The sequence below is a fragment of the Pipistrellus kuhlii genome, unplaced genomic scaffold (assembly GCF_014108245.1).
Source record: "Pipistrellus kuhlii isolate mPipKuh1 unplaced genomic scaffold, mPipKuh1.p scaffold_m20_p_12, whole genome shotgun sequence".
NCBI classification, from domain to species: domain Eukaryota; kingdom Metazoa; phylum Chordata; class Mammalia; order Chiroptera; family Vespertilionidae; genus Pipistrellus; species Pipistrellus kuhlii.
In genome coordinates, this window is record NW_023425427.1 from 43,952,064 (window position 1) to 43,966,298 (window position 14,235).

The 14,235-nt window shown below is 42.1% G+C and overlaps 1 protein-coding gene across 14 annotated transcripts in view; it reads right to left on the reverse strand.

Moving 5' to 3' along the window:
- Positions 1-489: 489 nt before the first annotated feature.
- Positions 490-14,235, reverse strand: part of BNC2 (basonuclin 2) — a 432,069-nt gene continuing 418,323 nt past the window's right edge. For 7 of the 14 annotated variants that reach the window (XM_036434122.2, XM_036434117.2, XM_045580260.1 and 4 more), the window contains one exon: positions 490-10,645. In XM_036434122.2, the coding sequence (XP_036290015.1) occupies positions 9,985-10,645 (661 nt within the window). In that variant the 3' untranslated portion in view covers positions 490-9,984. Of the gene's footprint in view, positions 10,646-12,243; positions 12,278-14,235 lie in introns of all 14 variants that reach the window. The other 7 variants (XM_045580265.1, XM_045580262.1, XM_045580259.1 and 4 more) reach the window with 5 other exon arrangements.

Below are 14,235 nucleotides of genomic sequence, written 5' to 3' on the forward strand. Positions count from 1 at the left end.
ATACATATAATCATTGTCCTGTGGCTGCTGTCCACATGTCACAGGGTGGGAAGTGGGGAGGAGGCCTATTTGCAGAAAGCTGAGGTGCAAAGGTACCCAAGCTCTTCCCTGGTCTTCCTTTCCTTAACAGAGTGTGGACAAAGGCTCCGGGAGAGGGGTTCTGGGGAGACACAGAACAGGCAGCCCCAAAGGATCATCTGGCGAGGAAGGACTCAGGTCGGTGTTTGCAGGGCGCCATCGGGACTGGCTGGGATGGGTGTAGCCCTGAATCAGAGTTGCCTTCTGAGCAAGAGAGACGTTTGATATTTCTAAGAAGTATATGAAATAAACCAGAATTTAGTCCCCATAGTGGATTGACTCTGAACTTCCCAGCAAGCGTATTTTCATAGGTAAATTACCATGTGAGCTGACGTGTTCCCAGGTGTATTTTGTAAAGGTCTCTTGGGAGTTTGTTGAGGTTTCTTCAAATCAAGAAGGTACAAAGAGATCAGTGACTGATAAATCTTTAATATAAAAATTGTACAAGAATTTTGATACAAATTACAAGAGGTATTTGGACAAAATATGAATAAAATTCCATTTACATCCCCAAACCCTTATGCATTTTATGCAAAAGACATACCGTAGACAGTTATAGTACAGAAAATACAACAAAGGAAGTAGCAAATAAAAACTTTTAATTCCCTTAGACTACTGATAAAAAAACAAAAACAAAACAAAAACCCTTGTTCAAGGTACAGACAGTATTTATGATGCTACCGACGTCATGACGATGCGACCAGGGAAATGAGCGGTCCCCATCCCTCGGTGCCGCCACCTCTCATGGTGCAGACTCTGGTGCCCCCACAAGCTTAGCAGGTGAGACCGGTCTGATGCAGATGAGCATGACACAAAAACAAAAAAAAGCAGAAACCCCCAAACTCTGGGGGAGGGAGGAGACATATCTTGGTGAAAACTCCTTTTTCCTCAAGATATTTCCGTTCCCTTTGGCCACCTCTGCTGTCCAATGTGCAGGCTGGATCAAATGTTTCTGTCACGGAGACAGGCCAGTGCGGGTGGGGCGGGAAGAAAGGTGAGTGTCCTCCCACCTGGGTGAGGGAGGTCGCTAGTTCTGAAAGGACCCCCACCCGTGATGAGCAGAGAAAACAGACAGCTTTCTTCCCCACAGCTCCAGCTCCCTTCCACCTCGGAGGAAAGGCCCAGACACCACAGACAGAAGCTTCCTGGTGTCTCCCTTCTCCCCCCCATTGACCCTTACCTCCTCTCATTGGAGTTCTCCCGCACTTTTCACACTGGCATTGGTAGGAAAATGCTATGGTTTCTCTGCAGGGCCCCTGAACCAAAGTTTGCACAGGAAAGCAAGTGCACCATATATTATAACTCTTCCGTATTGGGTAATATATAATCTTATTAACTTAATTCGCCTTCTGTAAACCCTGGGCAGGGTAGAACACAAATGTTTCCAAAGCAATCAGCATCGGGATGAAGGCGTGTTCCACCTTCCGGCTTCAGAAAAGATTTTTTTTTTTAAGGGGGTGGGTGAGCTCAAAAGAGCAAAGGGTGCAGCGGAAAGATAATGCAAAGGTCAGGGGAGATTAAGATAGGCAATGAGAGGAATGGGTTACTCTGTACAAAGACATGCAAAACTGCTCCAAATGGAGTACCAGGCGAAGGAAAAACAATCAGCCTTGGTGTGTACATCTTAAGTGAACTGATGAACTCAGCACATCGTCTGGGAGTTCAAGAGCATTGCACCTCATGAATCAATGCTTCTCCCGGCGGCGGTGGCACCGATTCTCTGGCGGGCAGGAATGCTCTGTCTCCCCCCAAGGGGAAGGCAGGCAGCCAGGCTCCCACCGAAACAAGGGCCAGGTCAGGGCACCATGCAGGGGCCTACCAAGAGGCCTCCCTACCCTTCCCCACCCTGTTTTTTGGAAAATGATGAATGGACCTCTCACATCTCCAGGGTCTCCCGAGTCACCTCAATCCTAGAGTTCCCTAACAGACGTGGGCAGAGCTGGGTAATAATGGATTGATTTGCCATCTGCCATCTTCCTTGTGCATTATTTCAACATCACATTTGGCAACAGGAAGCCTTATAAAGTCTTGGTATAGCACTTAGATACTCTCTTCAAGAAATATATTTTTATACTATCTATGTCTCTCCATTTCTGTTAAAATACCTTTATCGGTTTTTCCTTCTCTTCAAGGGTTCTTTAAGAAAAAAAAGAAGCTAAAAAAAAAGCATTAAAAAACTTAGAAATGTCCGTAAGCATCCCTGTTATTCAAAGGGAGCAATGCTGCTATTTAGCAGAATCTGTGCAATTTTGGCAACTGATTTTTAATGGAAGATTCTAATACGGTGTTTGAGAAACGATTATAACATACACATCCTAGAGAAACTTAAAAAACATCTCAGGCCAATTACTGTTCTCTGACACTGAGATTCCTTGCTCAAAGTGCTTTCTTCCCAGTGCCCAGACTGGTTCATGAACCTGCTCAGCACAGGTTGGTCCAATCAGACCTGTGAAGGTGTCTACCTCTAAATATGCTTCGTTTCTCTCTTGCCATAAGTTCACATCAAAGACACCTACATGTGTCTTACTCGGTTGACAAAAATATTTGCAATGTGACTGTAGCAGCCGGGTCAACAGCATCTGCCAGACTGGCTATGGGGGAGCTGGAAGGAAGTGTGGGGTCCCCAAGCTCCATATCGAAGGTCACAAATACACCTTGCACTTAATTTAGCCACTAATCAGCCATGTGTCAACCATCCTCTGTGTAGTTCAGTATGCAGAAGTAGCAGCCAATACAATGCCTACAGGTTACTTGGGCTCAAGGTATTTTGGAATATAACATTTCCATGTGTTTTTCCTCAGTACCTTTTGTCCCCTTGTCACTTGATTTTTGTAAAGCTCATTGTACTTATACTTGCAAAAATTCTCCCAAAGTGGGGAATTTAACTTTTAGGAATAGGGTAGTCTCTGTTTTAGTGATTAGACTAAAACCCCCATGCCTTTTATTTATTTTAGATTGTCAATCCAGTTTTTAAAAAATGAAGGTTAATCTGCCATGTCACACTATCACACTATGGGTTTGGAGGTTTTCATTGAGAGATACATCTATATATGTTAAACACTGTTTGGATGCCAACGCTAAAAAAGCAAGTGCTTTTCTTTACCACCACGCACAACCATTTGCTTAAAATGTGAACTTTCTGAAGGGGAAGAAATATATTGTAAGGCTTCCCTTGTGGGAAATCACAGGGCCATGCCCAGTTCTCCCCAAATGGATGGGTGTGCAGTTGCAATATTCAAGTTCCAAAGATGCAAAGCATGCTGTCATAGCCAGCATCTCTCTACTGGCCCTTTATTTCAGAAGTCATGATGGCTGGAGAGGGCATCTAGAGGCAGCCCTGGGCTTACCAAAGATGCAGTTTTGTGCTACGGATCTAAGTGGTGGGAGGGGAGAGAGAGGTGGCGGAGAGGGTGGGTGAGAGAGAGCAAGAAAGAGAGAGCGAGAGAGAGCGAGAGCGAGCGAGAGTGAGAGAGAGAGAGACTGATAGTGTGTACCTCAGGGAACTAAGTGGGAAAGCCTAGCCCTTGTACTCAATTTCCCCTTCACAAGGGATAAACAGGCAATTACGCATCCTTTTATATTTGATGGCCAAGTGCTGAACTGGAAAGCACACTATTAGTTTGTGTCCCTTCAGGGCCAGGGCAGTAAGTAGCCAGGGGAGCTGGGGCTGGAGCGGAGAGGGTGTTGTCTGCTGTTAGTGTGACAGTCTTGTCAGCAGCGTTCACATTACTGGAAGGTAATAAAGTGACAAGTAAGTTATTAGAAAGATATGAGGTGAAATTGAACCGAAGCTTCTCTCTGCTCAGCCAAGGCTTTCCCCTTCCTCCTTTGTAATGGTCCATTATTTGTTACAAACCGAACCTTGTCTGGAGAGTCTGTATAGAAAATATTTTTTCCCCCCGTAAAGGTCAAATGAATTTACAACAATGCTTTAGAGAAGAAGAATAAAGATAGTTTTATGACAACTATAGTACGTTGCTTCAAAATATATATATAGCATCATAATGAACAATAACGCTGATCCAATTCAGTGTACTTGTAAAAATGCCTCGTTTGTAACTCCCTGTTATTAGGCATTTGGATTTTTCAACAAATGCCAAAAAGACAGTACTGATGTCCAGCTATTGCTGAATGACCACGTGATTCTGTGCAAGATGTGAGAAGGATGACATAGCCCTGGGATGGATGGGTGTCTGGGCAAGAGCGATGGTACATGAATGCGCTGCTCACTTCTAGCTGGATTTATACAATTCTAATGGAAAGTGAGCATTTATGGTGAGCCACTCTCCAACTACAGGAATTATGACAATGAATCTAGGACGGATCAGATGTGGCCTTAATATTAGCACAAGTAAGACTACAACATGTAGTTCAGCTTTGCCGGATGACGTGAAGACAGAGAAGCTAGCTGGATGTTTTGCAGGAAGGTAAATGAGCTCACATTTTGATCAAGAGAACTTTAGCCAAGTAGCAATACAATCATAGCTATGGGGGCGAGCAAAAGCAGCGATGGAAAAGAACAGATCCCGCTGGCTACCACTCACTTCTTCTCATCACAGCCAGCGCAAGGCTTGACCACCGGCCATTACTATAACCTAGGTCAGTGGTTGGCAAACTCATTAGTCAACAGAGCCAAATATCAATGGTACAACCACTGAAATTGCTTTTGAGAGCTGAAAACTGACTTTTGCACATGGGCCACAAAGTTTCAATCACACTGTACGTGTGCGCCCGCACGTGGTATTTTGTGGAAGAGCCACACTCAAGCCACAGTTTGCTGACCACTGACCTAGGTGGACCCATAGCATCCTTTTGCTTCCTAAGGGACTCTCGCATCACTTCACATTAAAAAAAAAAAAAAAAAAGAAGAAGAAAAAAAAACCTGCATGATTGCCTTGTTGGCTCTCATGGCCCTAAGGACCTTGAGCTGTCCCAGGCAGGGCGCAGCATCAGCACAACCCCAGCCACTGCGAGGCAGATTGCACCACACTTGCACACACACTTTCAGTGCATTTACTGTTTCTTTTTCAGCTCCCCTCAAGCAGGGTGGGCGCCTCCCCTCCTCAGTGTGTCTCACTCACTGGGCCTCTAGTTTTCTTCCAGTCTCCGTGGCACCTGCCTTTTCTTGTCCTCCTTACTTGTGGAGACTCTCCCCATTAAAAAAAAAAAAAAAAGTAACACAAAGAATTGAGAAGGAAAAAAACAAAATCCTTTAATAAATATTCTGAGTTCGGGGGAATATGTGTTATTATTATTTTTTTAAAATGAAATTTGTTAGTCGGAATTTTAAAAAGGGAGTTCTTGAGAAAAGGAGTGTGTTGATAGAAAGAATGTAAGGTTTTTCTGGGTGATTTCTTTCTTTACGAGAGCAGATGTAGCGTGTCTTATTACAGTTGAATTTTATTTACTCTGTTAGTCAATCTAACTCAACACTAACAGTCTACGTACAAGTTAGGACTGCTCAGGTCAACTGTTAGCAGTTAGCAGCACGTCCGTCTCAATCTGGTTACCGGCTTCTTTATGTTCTAATTGCCAAGGGCTCCCCTTCTCATTTGCTTGGCACACATCTGGGGTGTGTACAGAGAGGATGGGGAACAAAAGGTCACATTTATTTTATTTGGTGAGAACCTAATGCATGGTTTCTCCTGAGTAAAATGAGGAGAATGCCTCTGGAACAGCCAATTCTTGGTATAGTCTTTCTTTCTTTCTTTTTTTTTTTTTTAAAGAGCAATGTACACACTAACAGGGCTGTTAACTAGTTAAGTGCCATTGGCCTCTTACGGAAAGGGCCTGGAAATTCACAATCAAAGGAATCATATACTACAAAGTCAGTGGCACCCTTGTATTAAAAATGTTTTCAAAAACAGATGTTTATCATAGCCAGAAGGAAAATATTAACACCTGTAAACCTGTAAAAGGTGTCAGGATGAACGGGGTGGCTGGACTACGACCTGAAATGCATTACATTGGGTTGAATTATTTCAATACAATTGATGGCAGAACAGTGTGTCAAACTTTTTATCACGTTTTAAAAACCAAATTACTTATTGCCTATCCCTTTTCCTGCTCTTTGTCATCCCCCTCCACAGCATGCAGATAGTCCCTAAAGTAGAATAAGCGTTTCTGGTATTTACAAAAGTGTAGTTTAAAACAATCAGAATAGGAATTTAAGCATCGCCTACTGAACATGCACATTCATAATACTTCCTAATTTTGTACCTGTGACAAAAGTCTGGTTAAAACCAATCAAACGGGGAAAGGCCGCTTGGATGAAAACCAGCGTCACTATTCATTTTCAGCCAGCACAGAATGGATGCAGCTAGAGAGAAATCATTGCACAGCAGGAATCTCCTGTGAAAAAGCAAATGAGTAGGAATGGGCAAAGATGAAGGGCTCAATGATTAATATGCTGATCTCTCTATCCTTTCTGCTTGCAAAAAAGCCTTGGGATCACCTCTTACCTAGACTTATAGGTGAGTTAAAACATTGCACGCAGGCACACACCCTAAACAAGCAACACTTCAGGACTAAACAGTATGTTTCATGATTGTACCTGTTATTTATGTACCACTTCTGTCCACTCCCCCTGTCCCTTTTAGGCAAATCGGCTTTGCATTGGAAAATGTGATTCACCCATTTAGAAGGCCACCATTCCATATGGGCATTGGAGGCACAAAAGCAGTAGCAATTTGGGAAGATATTTAAGCAGGGTGAGTTCTCCAGAATTCATTGCCATATCTCTGACAAAATGTCGTGGAGCTCTTTCATGTTCCCGAGCAAGGGAATTCCTACTTTGGGAATCTTGCTGCATCTAGACTTGTTCTACCTGGCTATTCACCTTAGTCCGATTGTGGCAAGGAACACACATTAGTTCTAAGCCTGGTTCATTTGCTGGCAGCTCTGTAATTCACTCATTAGGGCTATCTGACCTTTCCGTTGACATTAAATTAAACAGACTAAACATTGATTCTGTACAACAGGATGAGTTCAAACAGCTCAACCAAGAGTGTACCTTTAAAAAAAATCGCTGAAATAAAATGTGTTATTTGCATAAAACGGGGTATAATTCTGCCTACACACACTCCAAAATAAGCTAGTGTTTCTGTGAGCTCCTGTTGTGATGCTAAAAACACCCCCCCCCCCCATCCTTTTGAACGGAATCACTTGGTCAAATGGGTCAACAGCGCAACACAGAGAACGCTAAGAGGACCAACATGTTTGCAAACAAACTTTCATTATTCTAGTTCAATCTTTCACAAACATACTGTACAGAGTCTAATATGGTATAAAACAAAAGGAAACATCTCCGTCTATTCCATTTAACACAACACCAAAATAAAGCCATTAGGATTTTGGGGAATCCAAAGATACAAGAAAACAACAACAGTTATTACTAATTCCTCAGCTTTTTACCGTAAACATTTGTCATTTAAGAGACATAGTGTTTAGTAAGATTTCTTTTGTACTGCAAATAATTTTGGTCTTTCCTCGCTGCGGAACAAATGAAGAACTAAATGAACCCCATGGCATCCTGGGAAGGAGATGAAAAGATAAAGCTCGCAGACAAGTCTAGCTTATCTCTAAGAAGCTATTGTTTCTGAACTTTTCACAAATAAAAATACTGTATCCACAACTAATGATGCTTATTTTTTTTTTTTTGGAAACAATAAATACTGTGAGGTACAATAAATCCTATAGGAATAATAACAACAGAAACATATCAACAGTTTCCTTTGGCAAATTTAACGGAAGTGAATGCTGATGGTGAACATAGAAAAAATAATTACAAAACATATGAAAAATGGAAATGAAATGCAAAGTTAAAACAAAGGGGTAGGTATTTCTAACATTTAGATTGATGAGAAATGTTTGAGGCCATTAAATGCAGAAAAGAAATACATTCTCTTGAAATTACTGTGTACTGTTTGACAAACTATTCCCTGTTTATCTTCCCCCACCCCTTCACTTAAGAAAAAAAAAAAAAAAAAAGACAACAAAACACAGTCTGCAATGCACACCCTAATGGCTTTGGCTGCAGACTGAACTTGAGTAAATATCATCATTTAGTCAGTATGTTGTGGTAGCCGAGGCTGCCGATGTGGTTAACCAGCTCAGGCAACATGTGTAAACATCAGAAACAAAACAAAACAGAACAAAACAAAACAGGTTTGGAGAATCATCTCCCCTCCACCTCCCCCCCACCCCGTCTTTCTCACTCTCAACTGCTTGGTTTTAGGCTTGTTTTCATTTCTCTGTGACAAATCGCGCAGGGAAACACAAAACACTAACCAGTGAGAGATCTCGTGTTAAACCCCCGTTCTCTGGCTTTTCAGAAGGGAGTGTTGCTCAATTCAAGTTCAGCACATGTTTTCAAAGCTTCCGAGTGCGGCTGCTGTTCAATGCCTTTTGATTTTGCCTATCAAAGGAGCCTGAATCACAGCAGTACTGAAGAACTTGCGACAAATCAGCCAGCCATACAACAGCCCAGCCCAGCTCCGACTCTCTCTTTCTTTTTAAAGGATACGGGTTAGGTCCTTGGAAATGTATGCTCAACTCGCCTACTGTATGCAGCTTTGTTCCATAGTGAGTAATTTGGGCTTTTGTATCCTGAAATATTATCCTGCCTCTAAAGAATAAATGCCTTGGCTGTTTCACACCACATAATTTTGTTTTCCTTTTATGTAACTTAACATATAAGCAAGAAGGATGCAATGTTGATTCTAATAACATTCGGCACTTGAAAGAATCACCAAGTGTTTTTTTTTTGTTTTTTTTTAGAGCGGTTTTCTGGTGGCCGACAAATTGGCCTGTGGTTATGTTGAGTGACTAATTGTATTTTCTTTTCTGGAAACTTGTGCAAAGTTGGCAGTTTTGTGTTAACATTAATACTTTTGTTTGGCATTTGTGCCCTATACTGACCAGACCATTCTTATGCAAGTGAAATTTTCTTTTTTCGTTAAAAAAAAAAAAAAAGACACTTATGTAAAGTATGGCAATAGTTTAAGGGTAAAAAAGAAGCATGGATATTACACATCCCCTTGTAGTGTATGAAAAAAGTGCATGATGGGGTTTATGTACTAGTACAGGACGTTTAAAAAATCAGATTTGTGCTGTAAAGCATGCCAGCACCTCTTTATCACTATATCTAGCAGGTAGTAAAAACAAGACCATGTTTTTTGTTTGTTTTTTTTTAAAAAAATGTGCATTAATGCTAACATAAATGAGTAGAGCTAGCCAGCAAACTATTTTTTTCCTGCGTTATCTAACAGCTGGTTGTAACTGTAAAAATTAAACAAAAAGAGTTAAACAACATCAATACAATTGTTTTACATCATTAGCCTCCCGAGGCTAAATATTTACAGGTGAATCTGCCATGCTGTAGTTGAAGATTCTCTCAAAACCTTAAAGTTCACAAAAGACAACTATTAAGAAGTTCCTTTTTTTTTTTTTAATCCCTTTTCTTTTCTTTTCTTTTCTTTTTTTCTTTTTTTGCAGGCAACAGTCATGGGTACAACAAACTGTCTCTTTGGAGAGGACCAAGAATTATCGTTCCATCAAAATGTGGGCTACTTGCACGCTTTGTGTGTGTGTGTGTGTGTGTGTGTGCGTGTGTGTGTGTGTGTGTCTTTAAAGGGTACTTAGTTTCTACCCCCCAAATGATATAACTTCCTTTTCCAGAATTATAAAGGAAAAAAAAATTCAAAAGCACTTAGTGTTATCATTTTTATATCTAAAGAAAAGAAAAGGTGTGTGTGTGTGTGTGTGTGTGTGTGTGTGTGTACAGGCGCAGAGACATCCATGTGTACACACACACACACACTAAGTACACAAGCACACACTGACTATGGCAGTTCAAACATGTAGGCCGTCTGGTGAGAGCTGGCATTGGTGGTGTCCGTCCCGAGACTAATCTACCGACACGAAGGGGATGTTCTTGTGGAGGTTCGGGTTCTGGCTGTGCCGGTTCCGGCTGCGCACGGAGGAGAACATCATGTTGCAGCCGGGGACCTTGCACTTGTGCATCTCCCGCAGGTGCACGGTCTTGTAGTGAACGCGCAGGGTCCCCTTGTTGCTGTACATCTTGTGGCAGATGTTGCACATGATCCCGCCGTTGCTCCCGGACAAGCTGTTGAACATCAGGGACCCCGGCACGTCGGCCCCGAGGCCGCCGGGCAGGGTGGGCGCCTCGGCCTTGTGCGCGGACTCCCCGCTGTCACTCGCCCCGTCAAGGTCGTCCAGGAGGATGCCCTCGTCGCTGCCCGCGTCGGACTCTCGGGAGGAGTGGATGCTGCTGCTGGACTGCAGGCTGGAGGTGGTGCTCAGGTCCAGGACCATGTAGTCCTCGGCCATGCCGCGCCCGTACCCGTTCAGGTGCGAGTCCTCGGTGCCCGCGGGGGACGAGGCCTCTTCCCGGACGTCCAGCCCCAGCGGGTGCTGGGCTCCGTAGATCTTCATCAAAAACTCATCCCGGAGGTCCTTGCTGAGCGAGGGCTGTGAGGAGTCCAGGCCCATGTCATCGAGTTCTTTGGTCAACAGTTTCCGATGCAGATTTATGTTGGCACTGTGTCTAGGAAAACAAGAGGGAAGGGGGGGACAGGAGGGGTGGAGTGGGTGGGTAGCGGGTGGGAAGGGGGAGAAAAAGGAGAGCATTTTAAAATGGATTCATTCGGCTTCTCTCTAGGCATCCAATAAGCACATTCATTGCTAATTACACCATTATAAAAGCAAACATTTCCCCCACATCCTCAGGATTTGGGAATAAGTGGTGGTGGGAAGTGCAATAAGGGAGCTTTTCATTAACATAATTTTTTATAAGAGAGTAAAAATTCTTCAATGGTAGGGCGAATGTTGAACCCATGCGCCTTTTTCTCAATGATTGTTCTGTTTGCTTTGCTAGGTAGCAGCATCAGCGACAGACAATCTCATAGCAGAGGTTTTAGAACAGAAATTAAGTGGGATAAAAGAATGGGAGCTTTCTGCTTGTCAAAACGGAATATTTTAAATTTACCCAAAAACAGAAAACTTTTTTTTATACAGCAAACACTTTATTGAAAAAGGACCCATTTAAAAAATAGTATATTATCTACAAATTGAAATCTTGTCCCTCACCTTCCCACACTTCAAGTTTTAGGTAGGAAAAAAAATCAGCTGAGTACATTAGCAATTAGAAATAGGGTTACAGAATTTTTAACATAAATCCCGTTTCCCAGATTGATTTGGGATATCAGCTAAATCTAATAGTAAAACATTTTAGAATGAAAAAATTTCAGAAGTTGCTACATTTTGGAGTTGAAAAGTTTTCATTAAGCAATTCAACTTTTTAAACTTAATTATTATTTTTAAAGTTGAAAAGCAGATATACTGCTTTTTTGGAAAAGATAAAATCCACCCACCTTTAAAAAAACAACAACATTAAACAATAGGAAATCCAAAGGGACAAAAAGAACAAAATTCCCACAATAACTACAAAATCAATCAATCAATCAATCAATCAAGCATAATGATAACATATAGTCTCTATAGTATAACAGTGGAATCCATATTTCTTAGACAAGCAAAACTTTTCCTCCACTCACTGAGCGCTTTGCTTGTGTAAAAAAAGGTAGGATTTGTCCCAGAACATCCATAGGAATGCCATGACTTCCAGAGCCTGATATGTTGTTATCCATCTGAAAGCATCGCCTCTGTGGTTACATCCCCCGTTTATTTTCCGAGTGCCCTTGGGCATATACCTCTCTCCACCTGCCAAGGCTCACATGCTTCACAGGTACCTAAATGGAGGACTACCCTCCCAGAAGACAAACCGGTAAGCAAATGACAGATACATGGGAGCTTCTCAACGATGGCAGAAGCTCTAGGTCTTGGAGAAGTCATTGCGATAATCAAAATGGCCCAAAATAGCCAGCATCAAGTTCAACAGATCTCCTTAATTATTAAGTAGGAAGTATGGAAGACCCAAGCGAGTCACTCCGTTTGGCGAGAGCATGGCTAATACATATTTTTTAAGAGGTGGTTGAGAGGTATGTGCCTCAGAGACAAGAAAGGTGAGAAAGACTTCCCCACCTTTCCTCACAAGACAATAAATATATATCGGACTCTGGGTTTGAAGGGGGAGCGGGGCACAGCCCCCTCCCTCCACACTGCACTTAGGAAGGCTGAGCTTACCTTGTGACAATAAGATCAGCTTTCTAATCTTTTGCTAAATCGATCACAAAAGAAAGCAAGAATGAGAGACAGAGAGAGAGAGAGAAAGAGAGAGAAAGAGAGAGAGAGAGAGAGAGAAAACAAATTCACATTCTAGACATCTGGTTTAAAAAAAAAACTTAAACAGTAATACAGAGATTTAAAATGTTCTGATCACAAAATCATTTTCTGTCATAAGCGATCATCACATATGCTGTCTTGATGATTTTTAGATCAGCTGCATAATCCAAAAATCATAAATCAAATTAAGATAAAACAAATTCACAGCATCAGCGTCATCCATAAATGAGTTCCACACAGGTGCATGCAGGGTGCAGATAGGTGAATGATAAACAGAAGTTGTCCCCCAGGGCCCCTGCTCTGACACAGTCTCCCCGTTTCTTGGTGTCAGATGGCAGATAATCTGTCCATGTGCAGGTTGCTAAGCAGAGTGCAGGAAATGCCTACTGCGACATATGGGCATGACACCACCAGAGTTATTACAACAACGTGGAAATAGAGTTACACTTTGCACTATTACTCTGCTGATAAAACAATCTGCCAGCTATAAGCAGCTCATGGAATCCTACACTTCTCTGTTTATTATCTTGTTTATTATCTTGAACACCCTCCCCTGCTTTCTTAATTTCACAAGGACGCATTTTGCAAATGACTGCAATCTAGAACTCTGTGCTGCTTCTCAGACATCTGCAGTGACCACTTCCTAGATTCACTGCTGAGAACACTGTTGTCACATAAAGAAACTCTGAATGAGGAAGAATAAATTAACATTGACAAAAGGACACACTGATCACCCAGATGGACATATCTTTTCTAAAATGACTTGTGAAATTGCACCTCTCCACTGATACGTTACCAGGAAGAGATGTTTCTCCTCATTTCTCACTTACAGCAATAGAAACCTGTAATCTAATTAGACCATGTACCAGCCCTCAATATCTGTCATCCAAACGATGTGCAGAAATGTGTAGACCCACTCTGGCACTCGGCTCAACAGTGTCCCTTTTCCGCTGTCAGCAGTACTGTTGGCCTCTGCTAATATAATTACATTGACTTTTATTCAATTAAGTGCTATCCTTCGCTTAAAAAAAAAGCTACTTTATCAATTGATTCAGGTGTAATGCAATAATAAAGATGAACTCATGGCAGTGCATTAGCTCCACTGTTCGTAACTTCAGTACAGGGGTTCATTCATGGTAGTCGATTTCCATTACGCAACCGCAGCTCAAGGGAATTGATTCTTTTATGTTCATTTCTTAATTTATTCCATTTTTGTTTAATAATCCTCCTAAATGCCTTATGCAAAACACTTGAAGTGGGGACAGGAAGGATGGGCTGTGGCAAGCCTGCTAGCTGACTCTCATCATAGTGAGCTTTTGAGATTTTCTAACAAACTCGCACAGTATCGCTGGGGTAGTAAGAGGAAAAGCAGGAGAAGGAGAAAGACTTAGAATTCCTTAGAGTGCTGATCCTGCCCCTCCAGAGTTAGGTTCAGCCCCCAGAGAATGGACAAAAGGCAGCACTCGCTTTTAACAAAGACCTATTGTCAGACTCTGGCATCATCAATCCAAGCAATGAACTGTCACAAAATACTGTCCTGGTGAAGAGATGCAAAGACAACAGCAATTTTCAAGTTTATTTGGGTCAGAGAAGTGAAGAGGTAAACAGGAAGACGGAAGAGGCACAGGAAGAACTGGTGCTGTACACAGAGGATCCCCAAATGGGAGGAAAACCACAGAGCTCTGGACCTAGGAGGACCACCTTGTAGGGGAAGAGGAAGAGGAAGCCCTATGCAGCTGTATATAAGAAGTGGAAGAAGGAATCCATGAAGGAACCAATGTTGAGTTCTCTAGAAAGAGAGGTGGTTTATCTAGGAAATAGACTGTTTTGAATGTTTGTCTCCAGAAAGAAGGGAAATAATCATTAACAAAATTCCAGACTGTATTGGAACTT